The 23,125-nt window shown below is 33.6% G+C and overlaps 3 protein-coding genes across 3 annotated transcripts; 1 reads left to right on the forward strand and 2 right to left on the reverse strand.

The window, feature by feature from the left end:
* Window positions 1-6: 6 nt before the first annotated feature.
* LOC113522290 (uncharacterized) lies at window positions 7-16,872 on the reverse strand. The gene is made up of 14 exons (XM_026907972.3): window positions 16,661-16,872; window positions 16,043-16,229; window positions 15,552-15,644; window positions 15,030-15,115; window positions 13,208-13,415; window positions 11,096-11,230; window positions 5,676-5,764; window positions 5,114-5,229; window positions 3,821-4,031; window positions 3,445-3,583; window positions 3,087-3,220; window positions 2,539-2,680; window positions 1,613-1,827; window positions 7-738 (listed from the first exon to the last, which is right to left on the reverse strand). Exons 1-14 carry the CDS (start codon window positions 16,711-16,713, stop codon window positions 600-602), a joined length of 1,947 nt encoding a protein of 648 aa, XP_026763773.2. The 5' UTR covers window positions 16,714-16,872; the 3' UTR covers window positions 7-599.
* Window positions 16,873-19,019: 2,147 nt separating this feature from the next.
* On the forward strand, window positions 19,020-20,601 carry LOC128201982 (trafficking protein particle complex subunit 2-like). The gene is made up of 4 exons (XM_052900672.1): window positions 19,020-19,081; window positions 19,150-19,312; window positions 19,408-19,557; window positions 19,898-20,601. Exons 2-4 carry the CDS (start codon window positions 19,223-19,225, stop codon window positions 20,075-20,077), a joined length of 420 nt encoding a protein of 139 aa, XP_052756632.1. The 5' UTR covers window positions 19,020-19,081; window positions 19,150-19,222; the 3' UTR covers window positions 20,078-20,601.
* A 561-nt stretch (window positions 20,602-21,162) lies between these two features.
* Window positions 21,163-23,015, reverse strand: LOC128201981 (uncharacterized). Its single transcript, XM_052900670.1, has 4 exons — window positions 22,774-23,015; window positions 22,444-22,689; window positions 21,766-21,912; window positions 21,163-21,333 (listed from the first exon to the last, which is right to left on the reverse strand). The coding sequence occupies exons 1-4, from the start codon at window positions 22,859-22,861 to the stop codon at window positions 21,275-21,277; spliced, it is 540 nt and encodes a 179-aa protein (XP_052756630.1). The 5' UTR covers window positions 22,862-23,015; the 3' UTR covers window positions 21,163-21,274.
* Between the last annotated feature and the right edge of the window lie 110 nt (window positions 23,016-23,125).

Here is a 23,125-nt window from a genome sequence, read left to right on the forward strand (position 1 = left end):
CAGTTTTTTAATTATCAAAATATATAAACCTTACACTATAATATGCTATATTAATCCACCATAAGACTTTAGAAATGTATGAATGAACATAAACCATTGAAATAAAATGGTAGTTTAATATCAGTTAAATTACAAGTATTATGAACAATTTTAAACAACTGTGACTCAAAGTTCTCGAGATATCATTATGTGAAATTAATGGTAGAGGATTTGTACAAAATAGGTCTAGGGTGAAATTTAATTGATTATCCTGTTTTACAGTACGAGATAATGTAGATCCTACAATTAAATTACAAACAACACTTATCAATGTAATTTTTATAGTAAGAAATGACAGTCTAGGATTATAAAAGGATTGTAAGCATCCGGCTTGTGGCTTCTCTTTGATATGTTATTGCGATTTTTTGCCTCTTGTCCATGGTACCCATCAGGCGAAAGAATTTAAACTTATTATTTATCGATAAACACGTTATCAACTTCAGATTTAGTACTAGCTAGCTAATTATAAAGACAGTAAATATGTCTGCTCGAAGTGGCAAAACAAGTATATCGGGGTAAATCGGGCACATGGTGATGGTGGTAAAAACATTCCATCCGTTCTACAGCATTCGTTCCCAGGAAGCCACGGTGGTCCGTACCAGCTCGAGACGCCGGTCCCGAGCGACCTGCAGCACGCGCTGCATCTCCGCCTGTTGAGACACCACGTACCGTTGCAGCTCACCCAACTTCGTCCGCCATCTGTAAAATAGGAAGTGAAACTGGATTTACTATATTGCAGTAGATTATTATTATTATTTTCCTGCCATTACCCCAATTACATACATTTTGAAATTGGCGTAATATATTTTTAATAATGTGGATAAAATTAAAAGCTTTTAAATGTTACGACCGCCTGCCTGACAGACGTCAACCCTCCTTGGGAATGCACTTGTTGATAGTATCCGGCACTTACGGTATTAAGGAAAGTATGGAGGAAAAAGGAGGGAGACTTTGGGAGTAGTATATAGGAAGTTGGTAGAAAAAAATAAAGGGTTTATAGGGAAAAGGAGTCACTACAAGTGGGGAGGGGATATTGGTTAGAAACTACAGCGACATTGGAGCCTAAGACTGCACAATATTTACTATATTGTAGACTTTTTAACCGACTCCTATTTTTGTAGTTCTCTGTCTCCTAATTTAGGGATATGGAGTTACTATTTGGTATTGCTTCACTTTATTGAATCGATTATGTAAATTATGTTATGGAATTGTTTTCTTTAGAAGTCTATTTGTTACTGTATATGCTACAATTTTAACAACAAGTTTGTTAGGATGTATGTATAATTTTTATATAATTATGCCATTTCTTTTATTTAATTTTTGACTAGTCATATCCTAATGTCCTTATGAATTACTTCATTAGATATATACATTTGATTATAATAAAATTGATTTGCTTTAATCTCCATAATGACCTATTTCAAGCAACATTGAAGAGTTCTATATGACGACATACTATTGGTAATGTTTCTAGATGTCTAAGAATAGAGACTTCATCGTCAGAAATATTAAAAACATAGCGCAGAGTATAAACATTCCAAATATAACTGCAACAGTTTTCAGAAATACTCACGCAACATCCTGTTTCTCCCAGAAGTCTAGCTCACTGTCCACTCTCGCATATTCCTCCTGGTGACTCCTCAGGTCGTCTAGACGGCTGGCTACCTCCTGCTCCTCCGCGGACCAGGCTGCAGCTTCAGCGGCCTCCTTGGCCGCTTCCGCCTCGAGGCACTGTTGCTCGCGGTGTAGTAGCGCTTTGATATCAGCAATTTTTGTACGCGTTTCTTCCTATTGAATCAAATTTACATATGTAAATAATTTAATGACCCAAAATATGTAGCAGCCAGCCAGCAATATCTGACTGAATATGAACAGTTTGTACAAGGACTGTCTCTGCTTGGGTAACACTGTCCAGTATGTCTATACTTGTAATTCTGCTGTGAAGCAGCTACTGTTATGCTTATATGGCTGTGTGCTACTCGTATATGAAGGATGAGCTATGGCAATGACATTAAGTAAGGAAGCATAAGGTTATACTTTTTAGGAATGACAACACATCTAGGAGTACTATGACTATCATTCCTAGGTTGCTGTTTGTGTCAATAGGCAATGTATACCATTTTCCAACACTGTTTCCCTAAGTATTATAATCCCTCCATGTCAGGCCACTTTCTATCATCGTACGGCTCGCCATCGGCAGGGAGTTCACCCTCATACCTTACAGCCTAAATGGTCGCGTACAACGCGGTTTCAGAGATGCTTTCTCCCACGAACACTCAGGTTATGGAATGAGCTCCCTGCCGAGGTTTTCCCGAGAGACTACAGCATGGGGTTCTTCAAAAGGGGGTAAAGAGGTTTCTTCAGGGTCGGCAACGCGCGCGTAATACCTCTGGTATTGCAGGCGTTCATAGGCTACGGTAACCGCTTACCATCAGGTGGGCCGTATGCTTGTTTGCCACCTCAGCGGTATAAAAAAAAAAAAAAAAAAAAAAAACGTACCAGCAGGGCGGCGCGCCTCCTGCCGCCGGCGGCGCGTTCGCGGGCGGCAGCGGCGCGCCGCGCCACCAGCGCTCCTTCAAGCGCCCGCAGCGCTGCAGTCGCCTCGCTCACTCGCGTCGCACACTCCGCCTCCATCAGCTCCCTGCCGGTTACCACATTCTTTACGTTCCAATTTCAAGATAATAACAGTTCTATTTTCAAATTTTAAAATTTTATTTTCTCATAAAAAGAATTTAAAATTGTCACTGAGGCAACTATATAATGTTCTAAATTCAAATTTCATTTTATTTCGTATTCTTTTAAATTACAGTTATTTTTTAAAACTACTGTCACTGAAGCAACATTACAATGTTCTAATTTTAAACCTTACTTCTAAATATGAATAAGTTATTTGACTGAGTTAAACAATATCTAGGTTCAAACATCATTTCAGCCATTATCCATCCACTGCTGATCATAAGCCTCCCCCCATAAACTGTTATAAACAATGGTCCTGACCCACCTGCATCCAGGTTCAAACACATACGACAGTTATTTAAATTACGTACTTTTCATCAATGGCCAACTTGGCAAGATCGGGGAACTGTGCTGATAAATGTATGAGACCCTGCTTGTACTCCACGCAGCTGTCCAGGGTCTTCTTCTGCCAGAGGGCCAGTTCTGTCTCTTTGCTCAGCACCATCTAACATAGAAATAAATTATAACTGATAATTAATTATAACCGTAATAATACTCTCATATAATTAACTAATTTGGGAAATCGTAACTATGTATTTTAAACTTTTGAATTTAAAGTTTCCATCATCATGAAGTCGCAAAATTAATCTAATCATTTGGTCCTTCGAGCCGGATTAAATATTATGAGCATTTCTGTATCAGCGGTGGCTGCCAGCAGGCGCGGCGTACCTTGGCGATCTGGTCGGCGAGCGCCCGCTTGGAGTCCTGCACGCGCAGCGCGTAGTCGACGTCGTCCAGCAGCCGCGTGCGCTCCGCCACGCTCATGCGCTGCGCCTCCAGCTCGCGGCGCAGCTCGCTGCTCTGCGCGCTGTCAGGGCAACCTCACTCATTTATCTCCTAGTATATACGCAGCAGCGGAGCGCTGGGGTTCTCGTCGGCGGTATTTCGGCTCATAAAAATAACGCAAAGTTTGATATATGGGTTGTTTGGTTGTCTTTATTTCTATCGTTACATAATCTACTGAAGATACCCTGCTAGCATACAGATATCGTAGGCGTGGGGTTACCATTATAATATTACTGTTAAAAAAACGTAGTAGACGTACTTGGCGCGGTCGATGTCGGCGTCGAGCAGGCGCAGCGCGGCGGCGTGGTCGGCGGCGGCGGCGCGGGCGGCGGCGGCGCGCGCGGCCGCGTCGGCGCGGGCGGCGTGCAGCGCGCGTGCGGCCGCGGCCAGCGCGGCGCGCCGCTCGCCGCGCCGAGCCTCGTCGGCGCGCGCCGCCGCCTCCGCCTCGTCCTCCAGGCACGCGCGGTACTCTGCACACCGATACTCACACTGAGACGCGTTCTCTACGCCAGGGGTTCCCAAACTTATTTTGTCTCCTGCCCACTTTGAAAATAAATTATTTTTTACCGTCCCCATTTTTTCACCTACTTAAAAACCACCATTAGTTCAAGATCAACAAATCACCCCCCAAGCCTCTACATAACGCCCCCGTTTTTTCTGGGTCTCTTACCGTGCCCCTATAGACCTGCAGTGCCCACAAGGGAGCGTTATCGCCCACTTTGGAAAAGGCTGTTCTACAGGGTTTAAAAATAAAGAAGCTCCCAAAGTTACGCGTGACTGGCTTTCACTCACGTCTTTGTACACTCGACTAAAATATGTTTACTACCCAGTATAAAAAACCTATAGCCTTCTCCTTCCCATATATAATAATTGTTGGTGTTGTAAAATCTTTATTAAACATATTTTACATTGGACACATTAAAAAGATTTACAATGAAGGACTTATTCCATAGAGGAATTTATTACAGTCAACCTTTGAGAGGCTGAAAGAAAAATATAGAATGATCGAGAATAAAAACTATACAGATAAAGATAAAACTAAAAGTAGTGTGTGTGTACTAAATTTCAGAAAGCTTGGTTAAGTCGTTGAGACCCTAAGAGATAATCATCTTCCTACCCAATTATTATCTGTAGTCGGCGTAATATGGTTTTATCCATATTACTAAAGGATTTGGCTTATAGTTTTACGACCGGCCGCCTGCCTGACGTCAACCGTCTTTGGGACTAAGAGATACAAAATATTTATAATATTTAATAAACGATAATATAAGAGATTACATAATATCCTTACCAAATCTAATTTTGATACTTCTTTGTATTGTCAATATCACTTTTTCTGTATTAATCCAATAAATTATTTTTCCAACATTAATGATTTTTACCACTAAATTCAATTACAAATAATGTAAAGTTCAATCAACCATTTTATAATATAAAACCCTTAAATAATACGTGCAATAATATCTAAAAAAATTACGATGATTCGGAAAATAATATTCATATATATATATAAGCAAATACAGATTCACACATAATGATAAAAGTAACATACGACTTATAATCTGCTCCAACTCATTAATTTTCTCGTCATCATTGCCCAGTAGCGCCTTCAAGTTCTGCAAGTACTCCTCATTCAAGTCTTCAAACTTATGCCCGGGGTCTTGAAACCTGTTTAATAGATATTTTTATTTAAAACATTATATGACTAAAGTAAATACTTTTACAAGCATATAACCTACCTAATAGGGGGAAAAAGGGGTTGTTAGCAATGGAGTATGACAGCCCCATTGCTAGCAACATGCTCTATCTGGTCGACCTCCACGTAGTTCCCCCTGGAAACCATCGTGAACAATTCTTGTTGAATTCGTCACGATGGGCTATAAAAGTATTAATTTATAATGTTATGTGATTTATTATATATCTTTATTGCACTAAAACATACAATAATAACAAGAAGTTAACAACAATGTTAGCAAAGGCGAACTTATGTTCAAGTATGGTACTGCTCATGTCTATAGGTGACGGTTACCACTTTCCATCAGGTGGGCCATCAGCTTGTTTGCCATTCTAAGTCGTATAAAAAAAAATGTTCAAGTTATGATTATACATTTTACCTGATCCAACACTTGGAAAGGTAATCTCGTCGTAAACACGCCAACTCATCTTTCCTTACATACAGCCACTCATCAGTCACTGGTAGCTCCTAAAACAAATATATATACATTTTTTTTATATTATTATAATGCCAAACAAATATACGGTCCATCTGTTAGTAAATAGTTACGTTATGGAATATTTATTTAAGGCAAACAGACAGCAAAAACAATACGTAAATACGCACTTAAATAGTAATTTAACAGCCACTAAAATTTGTACAAATAATATCGACGGTTGAAAGGCAAAATTGACTAAGCGACAAAAATACCTAAACTGAGTTTTATATACCATTCGAATCGCCTGATTTTTCTGCGTCGATTGGTCTAGGTTTTAAAATTCTACGATAATTTTTTTGTCGGTTAAGTACTGCGTGATTTTAGCTAAATTTACAATTTTATGTTTACTTAGCGACAAAAAAAATGTCATTTAAAGAATATTTGCTACTTACGCCATTTTAAAAGTTGAAATATGGATTTATTAAATTTTTCATATCTTTGCTTTCACTTTTATTTGCAAGTAGGAATTTTTACTTGTTATGAAATTTCGTTTTTATCTGTTTTAGTATATTGTACCTATTTAAAAAAAATATAAATAATTTGGTTATGTAATTTTACCTGATGTAATATTTTGAGATATTGCAATTTATGTAATTTAACTAAAAATAAAATTAAAGTAAATTATACCTTAGATATTTTTACCTGTATAAAAATATGTTTGCTTTTAGCGGTATATATTTTTACTGCATATATTTGACTCGTTGAAATGAGTAAAAATGGCGCTAAGATAAATTTACCAGTACGCGAAATACAAATATTATATTTGGCAAATAGAAAATGTGTATGTGTTTATTACCATTGACATTGCAAGCACGATAATAGATAACACGGCATCAACTAAACAGGTGGCATTTCCTGGCACTACTATTGTATCGATTGATCATGATTATAATATCATAACGTTAAATAAATCTGATAACTCTGCATCAAATATACATAATTACGAAAATAAGAAAAACTCACGTTCTTTAACATCAGACCATGATACACCATCTACATCGACCGGTTTGAGTAAAGAATCCAATGAATTAAATCCAATTAAATATAAAAGAATACCTAAGAAAGATGTTAGTTATATTGATTATATGTCAGATCAAGAAGACTTTTCCATATTTTATGGCATAAATGATTCAGATAATTGGTCAGAAAGAGAAGAAGTAACCTCTGAAGATGATAATAATATACAATGAAATAGAAGAAAAATAATAAGAAGTAAAACATACTAAAAAAATAACACTAAAACTAACGATGGTAGTCCTGATAACCAAGAACTAGAAATTATCGGAGAATCTGCGTCCAAAGCTAAAAAATTAAACCTAAGAAAAGAACGAACTAAAAATATAAAATCTGGTAAAGAATATATTACAAAGACTGGTATAGTTAAAACAGCGCCTAATCCTTGCTCTGGCAAAAAATCTGGTAATAACTGTGGTTCTCTATCTGAAGTAAGAAGAGGAAATTTTTCAATGATTTTTGGGATCTTGACCAAACACGTCGCCGTGATTAGTTAGTATCTATGTCAAAAAAGGATTCATCAAACGTAAATGTACAGACACTGATAAGCGCAACTACACTATTAAATATTTTATTAACAAAGGCGAAGGTAAAAAGTATGTTTGTCAACAATTTTTAGTAGCTACTCTGAACATTTCTGATAAAACAATTTACAATATTGTAAAAGATTTTACTTTTGGATGCACGAAAGAAAATATGAGAGGGATATCTGAACCCAGAAATATGTGAAACCCCTTTGGCCACAACAGAATATCAGTGTTTAGCTCTTTTGAGGGCAAAGCAATAAACTGAGTTGTGACCATTTTGTATTGTTACGGCACACGCACAAAAGGAAAAATTGTACTTGGCTTTATGTATTTTTTTAATAATTTCTCTTTTCTCGCTTTTTATAATTTACGTGCTTGTAAGTAACACAAATAAATTATATGTCTATCAAATAGAACTAAAAAAAAAAACTACTATAGATGCTGTTAAGAGATTTATCCAAAAATTACCAGCCCTTGTATTATAGTAGAAAACTGGCAGTATACAATATTTGCTTTTATGAAAATGGAACTCGTAATGTTTTCTGTTACTATTGGGATGAAACTAATAGCAAACGAGGATCAAATAAGATTGTATCAATACTGAACAAATATATTAAATCTGTAGATACCAGAGGAAATATCAAGCAATTACTTTTACATTGTGACTGTTGTCCCGATCAAAATAGTAATCGTACTGTATTAGCAATGTTGCATTCATCACTACAGGAGTATGAAAATATTAATACTATTAAAATAAATTTTCTCTTGACTGGTCATACTTATATACCCGTAGATAGATTTAAGAATACAATTGTTTACGCACCATCTCAATGGTTTACAATTTTTGCATATTAATAATCTAACTGGAAAGTAAGATTTGTATTATGACTTTCAAAGAAGGATAAGCAAAACGTTAAATATAAAATATTCGTGAACACTAACGCTTCTTTTGATACTGAAATTCAATTTAAAACCAAGATATCTCTTTTATCTTGTTATCGATCGCAGCTTCCAATATCAAAAGCCAAATATGATGATCTAGTCAAACTTTTCACAGACGATGTTATTTCTAATTGCTTTGTTAGCTTTCCACGTGCAATAAATATCAGAGACACTCTAAACTAATCAGATATTAAAGATTGTGATTTTAATAATAATTAATTAAAATAGTTTATTCAATTAATTATAATAAAAAACCAGATAACCTATTATAACTCTAACAAACATTTATTATTTTTAATAGACGAAAATTAAAGACAGGTTATAGATAAATTATGTGAAAGCAAAATTAGTCTTCTTATATTATGAATATTTTTGTTAATTTTATAGTATTATTTATTATCATTATTACATTATAAATAATTAATAATAATTAGTTTAAAGTCAGTTTGGGATAATTTTAGGAAAATTTATTAACTAAAGATACATATTCTGCTAACACAACAATCATACAAGAACTTACCTAGACAATTTTACTTGATTTTGTTCAATCTAATATACGTCTTTATATAATTGTACTTGTAAGGAGATTTAGATGAATCAGGATAACGATATTTTTACTCGTTTCTGTTAACTTTTTAGGCAAATTTATATAATTTTACCTGTAACCAAATCTAGGTATTTTTTATCTAACCGACATAAAATACTTCAAATTTTAGTCTGGGATAAATTTCTTTGATATCAAAAAATAACAAAAAATATATGTTTTCCGTAACTGTTAAAATTATTTCGATATGTCAATCAGGTAAATAGTTATGATTTTTTTTTTAAAAATTTCAACTTTTAACCGCTCTCCTGTAAAGTTTATTAAATGTCGCTTAGTTAAGGTTGCCTTTCAACCGTCGATATATATATATATATATATATTGAAGGAAACGCAAAATTAAATAATACTACTGAAAACTACAGCAAGATTGTCCATAATAATGCTCAAATGTTAACAAAGCCGTCCATTTTTTAATAACAACACATTATTTGAGAATAATACCTGTATAACTATTAAAAAAAGTTTGAAAAACTAAAATTAGAAAATAAATTTAAATAAAAAAAAAGGCTTATAAATATTTACAACACTAGAGATGATTAAAACTGGATGGACTGTCACATGTGCGTTACCAATTCTTAACTATCTATCTATCTACCCTATTTGAGAGCTGCGCTCTTGTCGGTGAAGCTCTCCCTACTCTTCACCTCTTGATACGACACGACACCAACTCCTTGATCTGCCTGATGTAACTATGCCTTGGTCTCCCTCTTCCCTTCTTTTATTCTATCTTACCTTCTTTTTTTTTTTACAACAGGGGGCAAACGAGCATGCGGCTCACCTGATGGTAAGTGACTACCGCCTTCTATTATAATGTTTATAAGTTCGTCGTGTCGTAACAAGCGTCCCAACATTTTTTCCCTTCTGTACTCAATATATACTACTCTCAATTCTTAACATACCTTAATAAAACTCATGCTATAGCTGTAGTATTTTTCTTTTATACAACTTAGAATGGCAAACAAGCTGACGGCCCACCTGATGGAAAGTGGTAACCGTCGCCTATACACATGAGCAATACCATGGACATAATAGAGTATACTGTTTCGCCAATGATACCCCCCATGCGTTGCCATTCCTGAGGACTTAGGTGTTATTCCTCTGTACCCAGTAAATTCACGCTATATCCCACCCTTCAAACCGAAACACAGCCATGCAAACACAACTGCTTTGCGGTTGAAACACGAATGGGACAGAGGTACCCAAGCAATCGACTTTTGTACAAAGCCTCCCTCTGGTACAAAGTAGGAAAATTAAATGATTATTATATTTATAGGTATATCTGATAGTTGTTATCTATATATCAGTATCAGGTATACTTCAATACGGTGCCACTAAAAACCACCGTGATTAATTTCCATTGAACTCATCACGGTGGGTTCAATGACCTGACGTCATCATTACCTATCATTATATCACCACTTATTGATGTCCCGACAGCGTAAATCAAACACAGATGGAACTATTATTATTATTCCGTTAAGAAGAACAGAGTTAGCCAAGCAAGCCCCCCTATATCTTGCATTGAAGGTACCACTTGATATTTTGAGCCAGTATCCGCAATTGGACGTACTTGCCTCCAACTTACTGGAGTTTCATAAGACGACAACACAGAGTGTTTGTGTTCAGAGATTTAGGTTCTAATATTACTTCTAGTTAAGGTAAATATTTTTAATATGTAATATAATGTTATATATAATATAAAATTATGACTGTAAAGCTCATCCAGTTGATGTAATAAATAAATAAATTGTTCATTTCTCATCACATTAAAAAATTGCCTCTTAAAAGTACAATTCTTTAAACAGGAAATTCAAACAAAAATAAATCATGCTATACATACTCGCTCCGCCGCGCAAAACAAGCTAGCCACTACTCGAGCAAAAAATTACTATGGCGAGCGAACGAGCGCCTACCTTATACCGCGATTAATAAATTCTCTGCCTACCGACTTGCGAAACAATATCACTGTTAAAAACATAAAGTTTAAACTGAAAGCTTATTTACTGTCCAACCTTGCTGAAACAGCAGAATATTAATGTAAATATTGACATTTGAGAACGAAATGTAAAGTATCACACACAAGCCCAAGAGGTTTAAGTGGTACTAAAAATCTAGTTTTTTTTTAATGTATTTATGCATGCTAATTAAATAAAAAAAAAAGAAAAAAAAATCAAATATTACAATCACTCCAATGAATAAAAGGCTTATTTAAAACACTAATAAGGGATACTTGCGACGTGGTTGACGAGGTCGAGCAGGTAGGCTATGAGCGCGAGCGCGTGCGGGAAGGCGTGCAGCGTGTTGACCGTCTTCAGCCACGACTTGGACACCACGCCCGGGTACAGCAGCCGCTTCGCCACATATGGCAACTGTTGGAGACATCAGGAAATACAATTATCTCTATTGTTAGCAATATACCGAGGTAAGGTTGACCTTACCAGAGTCGATTGCTTGGGTACCTCTGTCCCATTCGTGTTTCAACCGGGAAGCAGTTGTGTTTGCATGGCTGTGTTTCGGTTTAAAGGGTGGGATATAGCGTGAATTTACTGGGTACAGAGGAATAACACCTGAGTCCTCAGGAATGGCAACGCATGGGGGGTATCATGGGAGAAACAGTATAGTTTTTTTATATCCATTGTACTGCTCATGTCTATAGGCGACGGTTACCACTTTCCATCAGGTGGGCCGTTAGCTTGTTTGCCATTCTAAATTGTATAAAAAAAAACCTTCACACAGTCCTCTCTAAATACCATCGCAATTAAGGAGAAAGGAGTTAATTGTAATTCTTATTTCCTACACTCTTCACGGCTCTGGAACATGCTTCCTGATACCATTAAGACACTATCAACTAAACAGTTTAAAAAAAAACATTCATGCTCACTTTTTTATCTGAGCAGTAAGTTACTTTATATTATTCTCAATTTCGTGTATAATATAGTACATGTTATATATAAGTATATTTGTTATTTATATATATGTATTCATTTATATATGTAATTTTAGTATGTACGAGGTCTGTCCGGAAAGTTCGTATAAAAGTGTTCTGGAATGCGAGAAAGAGGAGTGGGGAGGCCAGGTAAGCGCAGGACCCCTTCCTTATGTCCCTAACAATGCTTCAGTTCTGGTCTGACCGCCGTGCGGTGCGAACTGGCTTGTCACGCCATCTGTGAAGTTACCTCTTAACGAAACCCCGTCGGCATGGAGCCCGCTTCCGTTGAAGAGCAGCGCGTCGTAATCAAGTTTCTCTCGAAACTCGGCAAGAATGGCCGTGAAATTTTTGCCGATCTAATTCGATAAGACATCCGGGGAACCACGAACAAAAAAATCAAGAAAATCCCGCTCAAATGTCAAGACAATGTTGATTGTTTTTTTCGATGTTCGGGGGATTGTCCATCAAGAATTCGTCCCTCCAGGCCAGACAGTTGATGGAAAATTCTACGTCGATGTGCTCAGACGCCTCAAAGCTCGTGTGGCACGAGTTCGTCCAGAATTGGCGCGAGAGGGGCGTTGGATTCTTCACCACGACAATGCCCCTGCCCACACCTCTCTTGTTGTCCGTGAGTTTTTGAGTAAAAATTCCATTACGGTGACCGAACACCCCCCTATTCGCCGGATTTGGCCCCGTGTGACTTCTTCTTGTTCCCAAAAACCAAATTGGTACTTCGGGGGCGGCATTTGGGGGACATAAATGAGATAAAAAAAGCTACGACGGGGCAGCTGAGAAACCTACAACCAGAGGACTTTCAAGGAGCCTTCTCACAGTGGAAACGGCGTTGGCACAAGTGCATTATGTCACAGGGGGAGTACTTTGAAGGGGATAAAATTGATTTACCTGAATAATTGTAAAATAAAATTTTTAAAAAACTTTTATACGTACTTTCCGGACAAACCTCGTATGTATATCAATAATTACTAGTGCCGCATTCAAGGTTATATGGTTTTTTTAATGGGTGACAATGAAATGGCAATCCCACCCGTGCTATCGGTATACATCGGCGGGGCTCCAGTAAAGGATGATAGGTGAGGGTGAAGCAGGTCAGTTAGCCCATCGAACAAGAATTGTTCACGATGGTTTCCAGGGGAACCACGTGGAGGCAATATAATAGGGCATATTGCTAGCAATGAGGCTGTCAAACTCCATTGCTAACAATCCCTTTCCCCCCTACTTCCCTATGATTGGGAGAGAATGCTGTTAGCATTAAGTCCGCCATATAAACATATATGTACTAATGAATAAATAATTAAAAGGAAAGGGGAAAAGAAATTATTGATAATGAAGTGTAACAGTTGCATGTGCTTGTCCCTGGAAAGCACGGTAGTGAACTGTCAATGTATGGTTATGGTACCTTAGTGACGTAGTTGTCGGTGTTGAGCCTGGTGTCGGTCACGAGCGCGGCCAGCAGCGCGGCGGCCACGTCCACGAAGCGGGCGATGGTGAGCGGCCGCAGCAGCGCCCCGCCGCCGCCGCCGCCGCCGGCCGCCGCGTCGCGGGCCGCCAGCGCCTCGGCCACGCGTGCTGCCGCCGCCCGCTGCCAAACCACGTTCGATATCTGTCTGCACACACATACATACATACATACATACATACATACACTACGCACAACGGCCCAAATGAGAGGCTAAGTGCGGAAAACAGAGTCTTTCTTACATTCACTACATACATACACTTTATGAGACAATAAACATTCCAGCAGTCAAACTTAGTACAAATATAAATATTACAAGGTAACAGAAAACTAGGCGACTTTGTTAAGAAAAGTTATCTCTTCCACAGAACCTTTAAATGGAGAGGAGTGATTATAAACAGTTTAGTTGGAAATATGATAATACTGTCTGTTTTTAAACATATATAGAAATATAATACATTCAAAAATGTGTATATGTATGTATATGCATATATCTTTGTATATATTTGTTTATATATAATAGTCCGTCACCTACCATTTGTTCTTCTTTCTTTTCTTAATATCCTCTACCTAAAGGTTGTCTAGAGAAGAAGAAGAAAAAGAGATTGCTAAGCGATGAGGCCGCCTTTTGTATCATTTCTTATTACAGTTAAATGTATTTACTATTTTATAAATAGTGTAATAAAGTGTAAATAAATATACAAATGTACATTTTAACTGATACATATCTAGATAAATATATACAAATCCTATTAATATAATAATCCTATTTATATAATCAATGCGAAAATTTATAACCACATGGATAGATGGATATTTGTTACTCTTTCACGCAAAAACTTCTGAACAGATTTGAATGAAATTTGGTACATGTGGAGACTATATCCTAACTTAGCACATGGGATACCAAATGCACTGATTCATCGAGTCAGTTGCCATATACAGCAGTACAGAAATTGTACATGTACCAGTTATTTGGATCCCATGGCTATTAGTGAAAGGGAGGCATTGCCAGCCTCTCAAGTTTCTAGTACAACTACAGTTTACACAGAACTATGTGATTAATATAAACTGCAGTGATCTTCCATAGTACTTTTATGATCAGTGTTATGTGTTTCAGCTCACTATTTCACAATTATAAACATAACTCTCTCCTGTTGTATGTGTACTTTTAAGTTTGTGTATGTTTATGTATGTATTTGTTTATGTATATATATGTATATACATATATATGTATATATCTTTGTATATATTTGTTTATATATAATAGTACTAATATAATAGTGCGCCACCTACCCTTTGTTTTTCTTTCTCTTTCTCAATGTTCTCTACCCAAAGGTTGTCTGGAAGAGATTGCTTAGCGATAAGGCCGCCTTTTGTATCATTTCTTATTACAGTTAAATGTGTTTACTATTTTATAAATGGTGCAATAAAGTGTATATAAATAAACTATTTAAAAAAAATATACATGACATTTAGATGATATTAGATTTATATTGATTTTATAAAAAAAAGTTAAATAATGATAAAAGCTAACTCATATTTGAGAACTAGAGAATAATAGTGGAAATGTTAGTCTAATAAGGTATCTATTTTTTAAAATTATGCAATCACAGCCTTTTTACAAAAACTAATAAGATTTCAATATATTCTATTTAAATTAAAACTTTGAATTTTTTTTTTTACTTAATCTAAGCAAAGAATAGCTTACAGCTTATAAGACTTTAAAGATAAACTCAAAGATAATGAATAATATATGCACCTCTGATCCTTAATAGTGACAAAGGCCAGGACCCTATCGAGTGACGTCTGCCAGCTACGACTTGCACGATCTTCTGAAGGAGTTCTCTAAAAAATGCAACAGAAAATGTTTATTTATTTATACATTATTATACACAATAATGGCCGTGGCATAGACTAGGCCACCCCTTCCTATTCTGTGGGTGTCATAAGAGCCGATTAAGGGAGAATGAGGGATTGGCAGCAGCGTCTCCCTTAAAACATTTCTAAAGCCTGACTGCGGTTGTGGCCTGCCAAGTGTGGCAACTACTGGCAAAATCCCCCAAAGGAGAGCTTAGAGGCTCAGCAGTGGACAGTTAAAAGCTGATATGATGATACACAATAATATTACATAAAAAAATGTGATAGAGATAAGCAATATAAGCAAAGGTGAACTCAACTATAATTGTTCTCTTACAACAAATCCTTATTGGATGTATTACATATGATGTGATTTTTATACACCATTACTAACAATCCCTTTCCAAATTACATAAGTACTCACAACAGGTGTGGTAGTGGGCCTAGAGTAATGGCTGGAGCGCAGCGGAGTCGTTGTAGACTGGCCATATCTATCACCTTGTTGAGATCTGGACCTCTGATTTAAATAATTTAAACAGATAAATTAAATTTTTTTATATATTTACAAGATTTATTATCTTGTAAATGCATGAAAATGACAATTTATTAATAACAAAATCTGAAAATTCATTAAATCCTATATGCAGTTAAGACAGAATGTTTAGTGTGATAATTATTGTTGTCATGCTTTGTTTATCATTACATATGGTTAATAATATTTATTCAATGAATTTTAAATATGTTTTACATATTTGTATAATGAATATATAAATAATAAAAATAAATAAATAAATAAATAATGGATATTTATATTGTCCCAATATATTAGATTTAGAGATAGGATTAAATTCCACAACAATAATATTTAATTTGTTTTAAATTTGTTCATACTATAATAATTTAGGTGTAACTTACTCCATTAAGAGGAATCTTTGTAGCTGATGCTTCTCTACTCAGCCTGCCACTACCAAATGTTGCTCGAGGAGGATCAGCGCTGCTAGACCGGTGTCCTGTAGTACTTGGCCGGCGAAATTCCGTCGATAGGCGGTCCGTTGATCCCGGCCGGCGAGGTTTGGGTAATAATGATGGTTTACCTTCCAACCTAATGACAGTGGGGGGAAGGGATTGTTAGTAATGAGCTCTAATAGCCCCATTGCTTGCAATATACCCTGTTAAGTCGACTTCCACGCGGTTCCCCCTAGAAACTATCTGACTGATTTACCGTTGAATTAGTCACGATAGGCTAACTGACCTGTTTTTTCATCCTCACCAATCATGCCTCACTGGTGCCCCGCCAGTGTATACCAATAACGCAGGCGGGGTTACTATTACATTATCATCCATTAAAAAAAACCTAACGACAGTTTAAAACTTAAATCTACCTTAGGTAAGTTTTCGACACTTTGTATAAGTTCGTTTAAATAAAACAATCAAAGACTATGACTTAGAGCAATATATACGGGATCCAACTTATACTAATTAAATAGAACGTAGCCAAAGATTATTGTAGTATAAATAAAAAATAAACTGTACCGTGATTTACGCATAGCTGAAGAATGTCCAGCGGCAAATCTTGCTGGTATCATAGTATTATACGTACACAATCTAACTAATGTGAACAAAGTATATAACGAAAATAAACAAAATTTTGAGATTTAGTTTAACTAAATTTTATAGAAAATAATAGATTTCAAAACAATAACACTACGTTGAGAATGAGATTTTTAAATTTCAAACAACAACAATTCAACGAATTAAACCATAGATAACGATCTGACTTCAGCTGTCAATGTCAGCGATAATTTTATTACTTTTTCTTTGGTTAAAACTATAAATTACGAATAATTACGGCATTATTCAAGGGTAAAATCTCCAGGGGGTAATAAAATAAAATTCCAAAATCACGGACTCAATTTTGTATTTTCATTCACATCAAAATTGGCCTAATAAATGGAGCTTAACATTTCATTCGTCATAAATCCTACCATAAAAGTGCAAAGGAACGATTTTTTTTAAACGATATTTTAATTGAAACACAAATTTTATATCAAATTTGTGTTTCATTTGGCCTCAAAAATTCGGAAATATTTCACGGTAGGCCACTACTAAAATTTCTTAAAATAAAAAAAAAAAACTTGTTTCAAGCAATTAACAAATTTAATTAATTCATTTATAAAGTAGCATTAATGTTAGTATTTTTCCATTCACTTAAAATTAATTTTTCAGTTTTCATAACTAGTTGAGGAAAAGCTGGGTCAAGTAAGCATATTTTTACAAAATCCTTGTAATTTACAGGCATTTGTTTAATCGAATCAGGTATAGCATCTGTAAAATATGTTAAAAAGTAAATCGATTGCAATTTTAAATAGTATTAAAATTTATATTTTTTAATGTATATGATCTCATAGGTAAAAAATTTACTAAATCTGCCGCTTCGCTAGTGTAGTATGAGTAGGTTTATATCCTTCTCTTAATAAAAAAGAACGAAGCTTTGATAAAATTTTATTAAAAGAAAATATATTTTGTAAAATGATATAATACTAGTACGTTATGTAAATATTAATAGAATTTAGCATCTTACCTACGCTTAAAAAAGTAATAACTTGTACCACTTTCGCCAAAATACTATACAGAATATTTTAACGTATAATGTAAAGCTCTTCCACAGCTTTATCACTTTTAAAAATATGAGAAGTCATCTTGGTAGTAAAATCAATTTCATATTTTACTTTATTATTTGTATACAAAAAATTTGTTGTAATAATAAAGTTTAATAATTTAATTATATAATAAGTAAAGAATATAATATATACCTTTAGCGGACAATGCTGCTTTTAGTACTTCATCAATATTGCAATATTGAAATCTATTATTTTCGGAATTTACACAGTTATGATTTATCATAGGAAAATGTGCTCCGAGTTTGGTAAAACACTGTGCAGGATCGGAATTTACTTGAAATTTTAATTTGCGAATCTATGACGAATTTGAGAAAAGTAAAGAATTTTAAGTTCATAAATATCGGCTATAAAATATTTTAAAGCCAATATTTATGAACTTGCTTACTGCTCCTTTTTTGTTGCATATTATAAGAATTAAAACATCTTCTTTGTATATTCCTTTCATTTTACTAGTGAAATTTAATGTCTCCAAAATCTTATTGTCTTCCGTAATTAAAAGTTGATCGCAGTAAATACGTAACATTAACTTCGAAGTCTTAACTTTGTAGTTAATCCAATTGCTAGCCTTCCATATCATTAGTTTATCAATGGCTGTCGAATACATATCTGTAATTTTAAATTTATTTTATATTATATTATTCCTTATATCAAGTATTTTGGAATATAACAAACTAATATATGTAAATAATTGATCCAATTAATTACATTCGGCTTATTGTTAATTTTTAATCGAAACTTAAAACAATAACAACAAATAAATCGCGCCAAACTTTTATTTTTTAATCTAGGTAGTAATTTTTTTATAAGTAATTTACGTGTAAAACCTTTAGTATGTTATACTGATTGACTTAGTATAACATACTTTAATCTAAGTGTAAAACAGATTAAGTTCCTAGGCTGACATACATAAAAAATATACACGAAAATTTTAGAACAATCTTGTCTTTTCATTTGTTTTGTCAGTTAATGAATAATTATTTTCATAATTTATCATTTTCCTACACGACGGAATTCTATTATAAAATGACGCGTCTATTGTCTATAAGTTATAGACAGTGCACGAGTCATATTATAACTTAAAAAAGTAAAAATTTCCTATTGCAATTTAAACAGTGTGAAAGTAAACTTAATTTTAAGTTTATTATATTAGATTAGAAGAATTATTAATCATATTATTAATTAATGTTCATCTATGTTCGCCGATCGTAGCACACAGCTTTATTTAAAAATTTTGAAACTGTCAATGTCAATTTCGCAGTCATGAATGACAACTAAAAATATTATGAATTTCATGGTCTCCGACCTTAGCCTGTTCCAAACGGAACAAACGTACTAAAAAAAAAAAATATTATGAATTTGTACTTTCTTTAAATTCTATATTGTTTAGAAATAAACAATTTCACTATATATTAAAATGGCGGGGACATATTATTTTGTCATTGTTGGGCATTCGGATAATCCAATATTTGAAATAGATTTCATTCCAGCCACTAAGGAAGTGAAGGTAAAATTCGTAAAATAAACACAACTATGGGTCACTAATATTTAAGTCAATTGGAATCGATTAAGGTACGAAAATAATGACCTTATTTTTTACAGAAAGAAGATAACAGACATTTAAATCAGTTTATAGCTCACGCAGCTCTAGACTTAGTTGATGAACACATGTGGAAAGTGACTAACACATATTTGAAATCTGTTGATAAGTTCAACCAGTGGTTTGTTTCTGCTTTCGTTACTGTTAGCCAGGTATTGTAATGAATAATATTTTAAGAAAAGTAACATGTTTTACATTAAAATGTTTTGTTTTTGTATGATCCTAAATTTATATATTATGTATAAATATTTTATTAAGTACAATTTTACAATTAAGATTTAAAATTTCCCCAAAATATAGTTTACTGTACTCTGTGCTATGTAATATGATGTGGATATAAGACTACTAAAATAATAGAAAAAATGATTAAAACATTTCATTCAGTTAATAATTTGATTTTGACTTCAATTTTTTAACTCTATAAAGCCAGTAAAACTGTCAACGTATAGATTTATATTGACTATTAATTCAATATTATTTCAATTGTTGTAGATGCGGTTTATAATGGTGCATGATGCACGCAATGAAGACGGCATCAAGAACTTCTTTACAGATGTTTATGAAGCCTACATAAAATTGATGTTGAATCCATTCTATAAAGAAGACACACCTATAACATTACCAGCTTTTGAGAAGAAAGTACAATTTCTTGGGAAAAAATATTTAACATAGTAAATTCGACAGTGAACAAATCAACAAATTACAAGATTAAATTATTTAATTATAAGAGATGTAAATATATTAAGTACATAAAACTAATTTAAGAGTTTCAGAAGTTTTATTATAAACAGTTTCCTAAAATATCACACAAATGAAAAGGCGGACATGGTTATGCAACTATAAAAGACCATGAAAATCTTTGCTTATAATTTAGTGATATCCAGGAATATTGAAGTCAATATGTGGAGATAAATCATTCATACTTATAATAATGTATCTATAAGGTATACAAAACAATTATATTGTAAATTCTTGCTTTAATAGTGCTAGCACTTATTGTCCTTACAGATTTTGTCAATGTCTTCTACAAACTCTGGCAATAAATAGAAAAAATGCTGTTACCCATAACATGTGTAATATTTATTGTGATAAATATTACATGCTTACGTAATTAACATACATATTAATTTGACTTAATTATCAATTAGAGCAAAGAGGTCTATGACAAAACCTAATTCTGAAGTTTTGAACCTAAAATTTTCTGTAAGATGATGAAACATGTTCTTATTAAAATAGAAATTAATAAAAAATAAAAATTCCTTAAAAACCTGTTTTTATAGCAATATAAATATAATATAGCAGTATTCCAATTTTAGTGTTTCTTGTTTTATTCAAATTTAAAAAAACTAAACTCTTGAAATCTGCCTCTTTAATTAAAAAAGAGGCTGCACTCACTATCTGTAGGTGGTGAATGAATTAATAATAAAGTGGTGTTTGCTAATACTCATATGAAAATGTCCCTTGTGTCCTATACACAATATGGTCAACACTATTAATTAATAAAAATTTGTCATTATGTTATAGTGAACATTTATATTTATGGCATTGAATTGATTTGAATTAATTTATTTTCATATTATAAAATCAATTTCTGTGCATCACAATTTACTTAGAAGATCTTTAATAGTTATATTTCCAGGTTTTAACTTTAGGTCATTGCTGTAATAATTATAGTAATTATTGCCAAAACTTACTGTTTGTACTTCTAAACGATGTAACTAAAACTTAATATTAAATTTCTCACAAACAATACAAAATCTAAAATGTGTGTTTATATTTTTTTTATCCAATAATTACAGAAAATTGATAAAGTCAATATAAAGTACATAAATTAGATTTTAGACAATGGATAAATGAGTTGAACTCTTTTTAATATAAATCAGGGAGACCAAGATCTTCATTCGGGATGCTGTCATTTGAAAACTCATCTGTAGAATAAATAATGTTATATGTATTATTTATATTTAAATCAAATTCAATATAAACTTTAAGTACCCATAAAAATTATTATTATATTAGTCATCGAGATCCATAAAAGATCATTCATCAATATATTTTTATTATGAATCTACCATAGATCTGTTTAGAAAAAACTACAGGGAATACAACAATTATTCTTTTCTGTTAACTTTATGTATATTTATTTGATTTTATTCTATATTTAACTTACAGAACATAATATTTTACTTTGTCTATAATTTTGGAAGTTATTACTCAATCACATTATGTTAAAGTGGTTAAAGAGATTTAAATACAATTTATTATGCATGCAGGCCATGTTTTGTATAAAATATAACAAACTGTTGATCATAATTTACAGGTGTAATGGGTAAAACTTAGATTGACATAAAACAAATTACCTTTAAAGAACTCGTCCTCATAAGAACAATCAAATTCAACATTATGCTGAGCTATGGTTGGTGGTGGAGTGGTGGGTGGGGAGAACTGCCTCAGAATCGGTGGTTCTGGTACTTGAAGATAACCAAATAGATCCCTAGGGTAAGAATCTGTAACAGCCAGTTATATTTGCAATTACTTACTACTTTGTAGATGGTTATATGTATGAAAATTTATCATAAACATTGTTTCTGCCTACTCTAATGGGAATCAGGTGTACATACATACATACATATCTGTCATGCTTGTCCCCCATTAGGGTAGGCAGAAACAATGGAACGCCAAATGCTTCAATTCAAACAAACCTCTTTCGCTTCTTCCACATTCATCAATCTTGTCATACACGCTCGCACGGAACCAGGTGTGGCAGATATATATGTATCTTATGATAAATATGGATAACTGTCATGAATATGAACAAACTAATCTAATAGTGAGATTTCTGTGAAACGAGTATGTATTCTCTTTTACATACAAGTTTTTGTTGGTATTGATACATTTGAACTACATTGTAAAAAATAAAATTAATTTCTCAATAATAATACCAGTTCTAAAAAATAAAAACACATAAGAAACTTAAGGCTACACACTAATTGAAAGAGACATTAAAAAGAGTCTTTGAGGATTTTTCATGTACCCACCATATTTCTTTGAAGGTTTTGTAAACTCCAACTCTTCAGTATTCCATTCTTTATTTTTAGTTTCTGCTCTGGTATCATTGTATATGAGAGAACCCACATTCACAGCTCGTGGTGTAAATGCTTTCCTTGCTGGAGTGCTTTGAAGAGCTTTACCAGCATTTGAAAGAAATGACTTCTTTGCGTCTCCTTTTTTTAAAGGCTCATTTGGTTTAATCGGACCGATTGATACAGTCTTCCCCATATTTTCTACAAAAATAATATTTTTATATGTTAAATATGTACATATCCAACAACAAATTGTAGCGATATACAAATATTAATTATATTTACCAATGTTTGCTATAGGTTGGCGCGAAACATTTTTCATAGTCTGCCTTGTTAAGTGATCACCAAATATATCAAACAGAGATTCAGCCATTATTAATAAGTATTTTTTTTAGAATCCAAAAGCAATATAATTAATCTATTAAGATGTTTCTTGATGCAATTGATATAAACAGTTACAATAGAAAAATATAAACGTTTGAAGAGAACGGTCGACTCTTTTTTAAATTTGGCATATAGAAATCTGTCATACTAAAAATGCTGAAACTTCAATTATAGACTGAGGATATTATTCTCTTTCTAGGCTTAATTGGTAGATTAGATTTTATTGTTTACGATTTTTGTTTATAGACAGAGA

Source organism: Galleria mellonella, unplaced genomic scaffold (genome assembly GCF_026898425.1).
Source record: "Galleria mellonella isolate WM207_F2 unplaced genomic scaffold, CSIRO_AGI_GalMel_v1 utg1267, whole genome shotgun sequence".
Classification (NCBI taxonomy): Eukaryota; Metazoa; Arthropoda; class Insecta; order Lepidoptera; family Pyralidae; genus Galleria; species Galleria mellonella.

Excerpts from the sequence above, each read along its gene's own strand:
- LOC128201982 (XM_052900672.1), top strand. The coding sequence starts at position 19,223 with ATGGCGGGGACATATTATTTTGTCATTGTTGGGCATTCGGATAATCCA. Across the intron at positions 19,313-19,407 it reads CAGCCACTAAGGAAGTGAAG|AAAGAAGATAACAGACATTT; the intron begins GTAAAATTCGTA and ends TATTTTTTACAG. Across the intron at positions 19,558-19,897 it reads CTTTCGTTACTGTTAGCCAG|ATGCGGTTTATAATGGTGCA; the intron begins GTATTGTAATGA and ends CAATTGTTGTAG.
- LOC128201981 (XM_052900670.1), bottom strand. The coding sequence starts at position 22,861 with ATGGCTGAATCTCTGTTTGATATATTTGGTGATCACTTAACAAGGCAG. Across the intron at positions 21,913-22,443 it reads AAAACCTTCAAAGAAATATG|ATTCTTACCCTAGGGATCTA; the intron begins GTGGGTACATGA and ends TGGCTGTTACAG. Across the intron at positions 21,334-21,765 it reads TGAGGACGAGTTCTTTAAAG|ATGAGTTTTCAAATGACAGC; the intron begins GTAATTTGTTTT and ends TTTATTCTACAG.
- LOC113522290 (XM_026907972.3), bottom strand. The coding sequence starts at position 16,713 with ATGATACCAGCAAGATTTGCCGCTGGACATTCTTCAGCTATGCGTAAA. Across the intron at positions 15,645-16,042 it reads CAAAGATTCCTCTTAATGGA|AGGTCCAGATCTCAACAAGG; the intron begins GTAAGTTACACC and ends TATTTAAATCAG. Across the intron at positions 4,032-5,113 it reads GTTGGAGCAGATTATAAGTC|AGTACCGCGCGTGCCTGGAG; the intron begins GTATGTTACTTT and ends ATCGGTGTGCAG.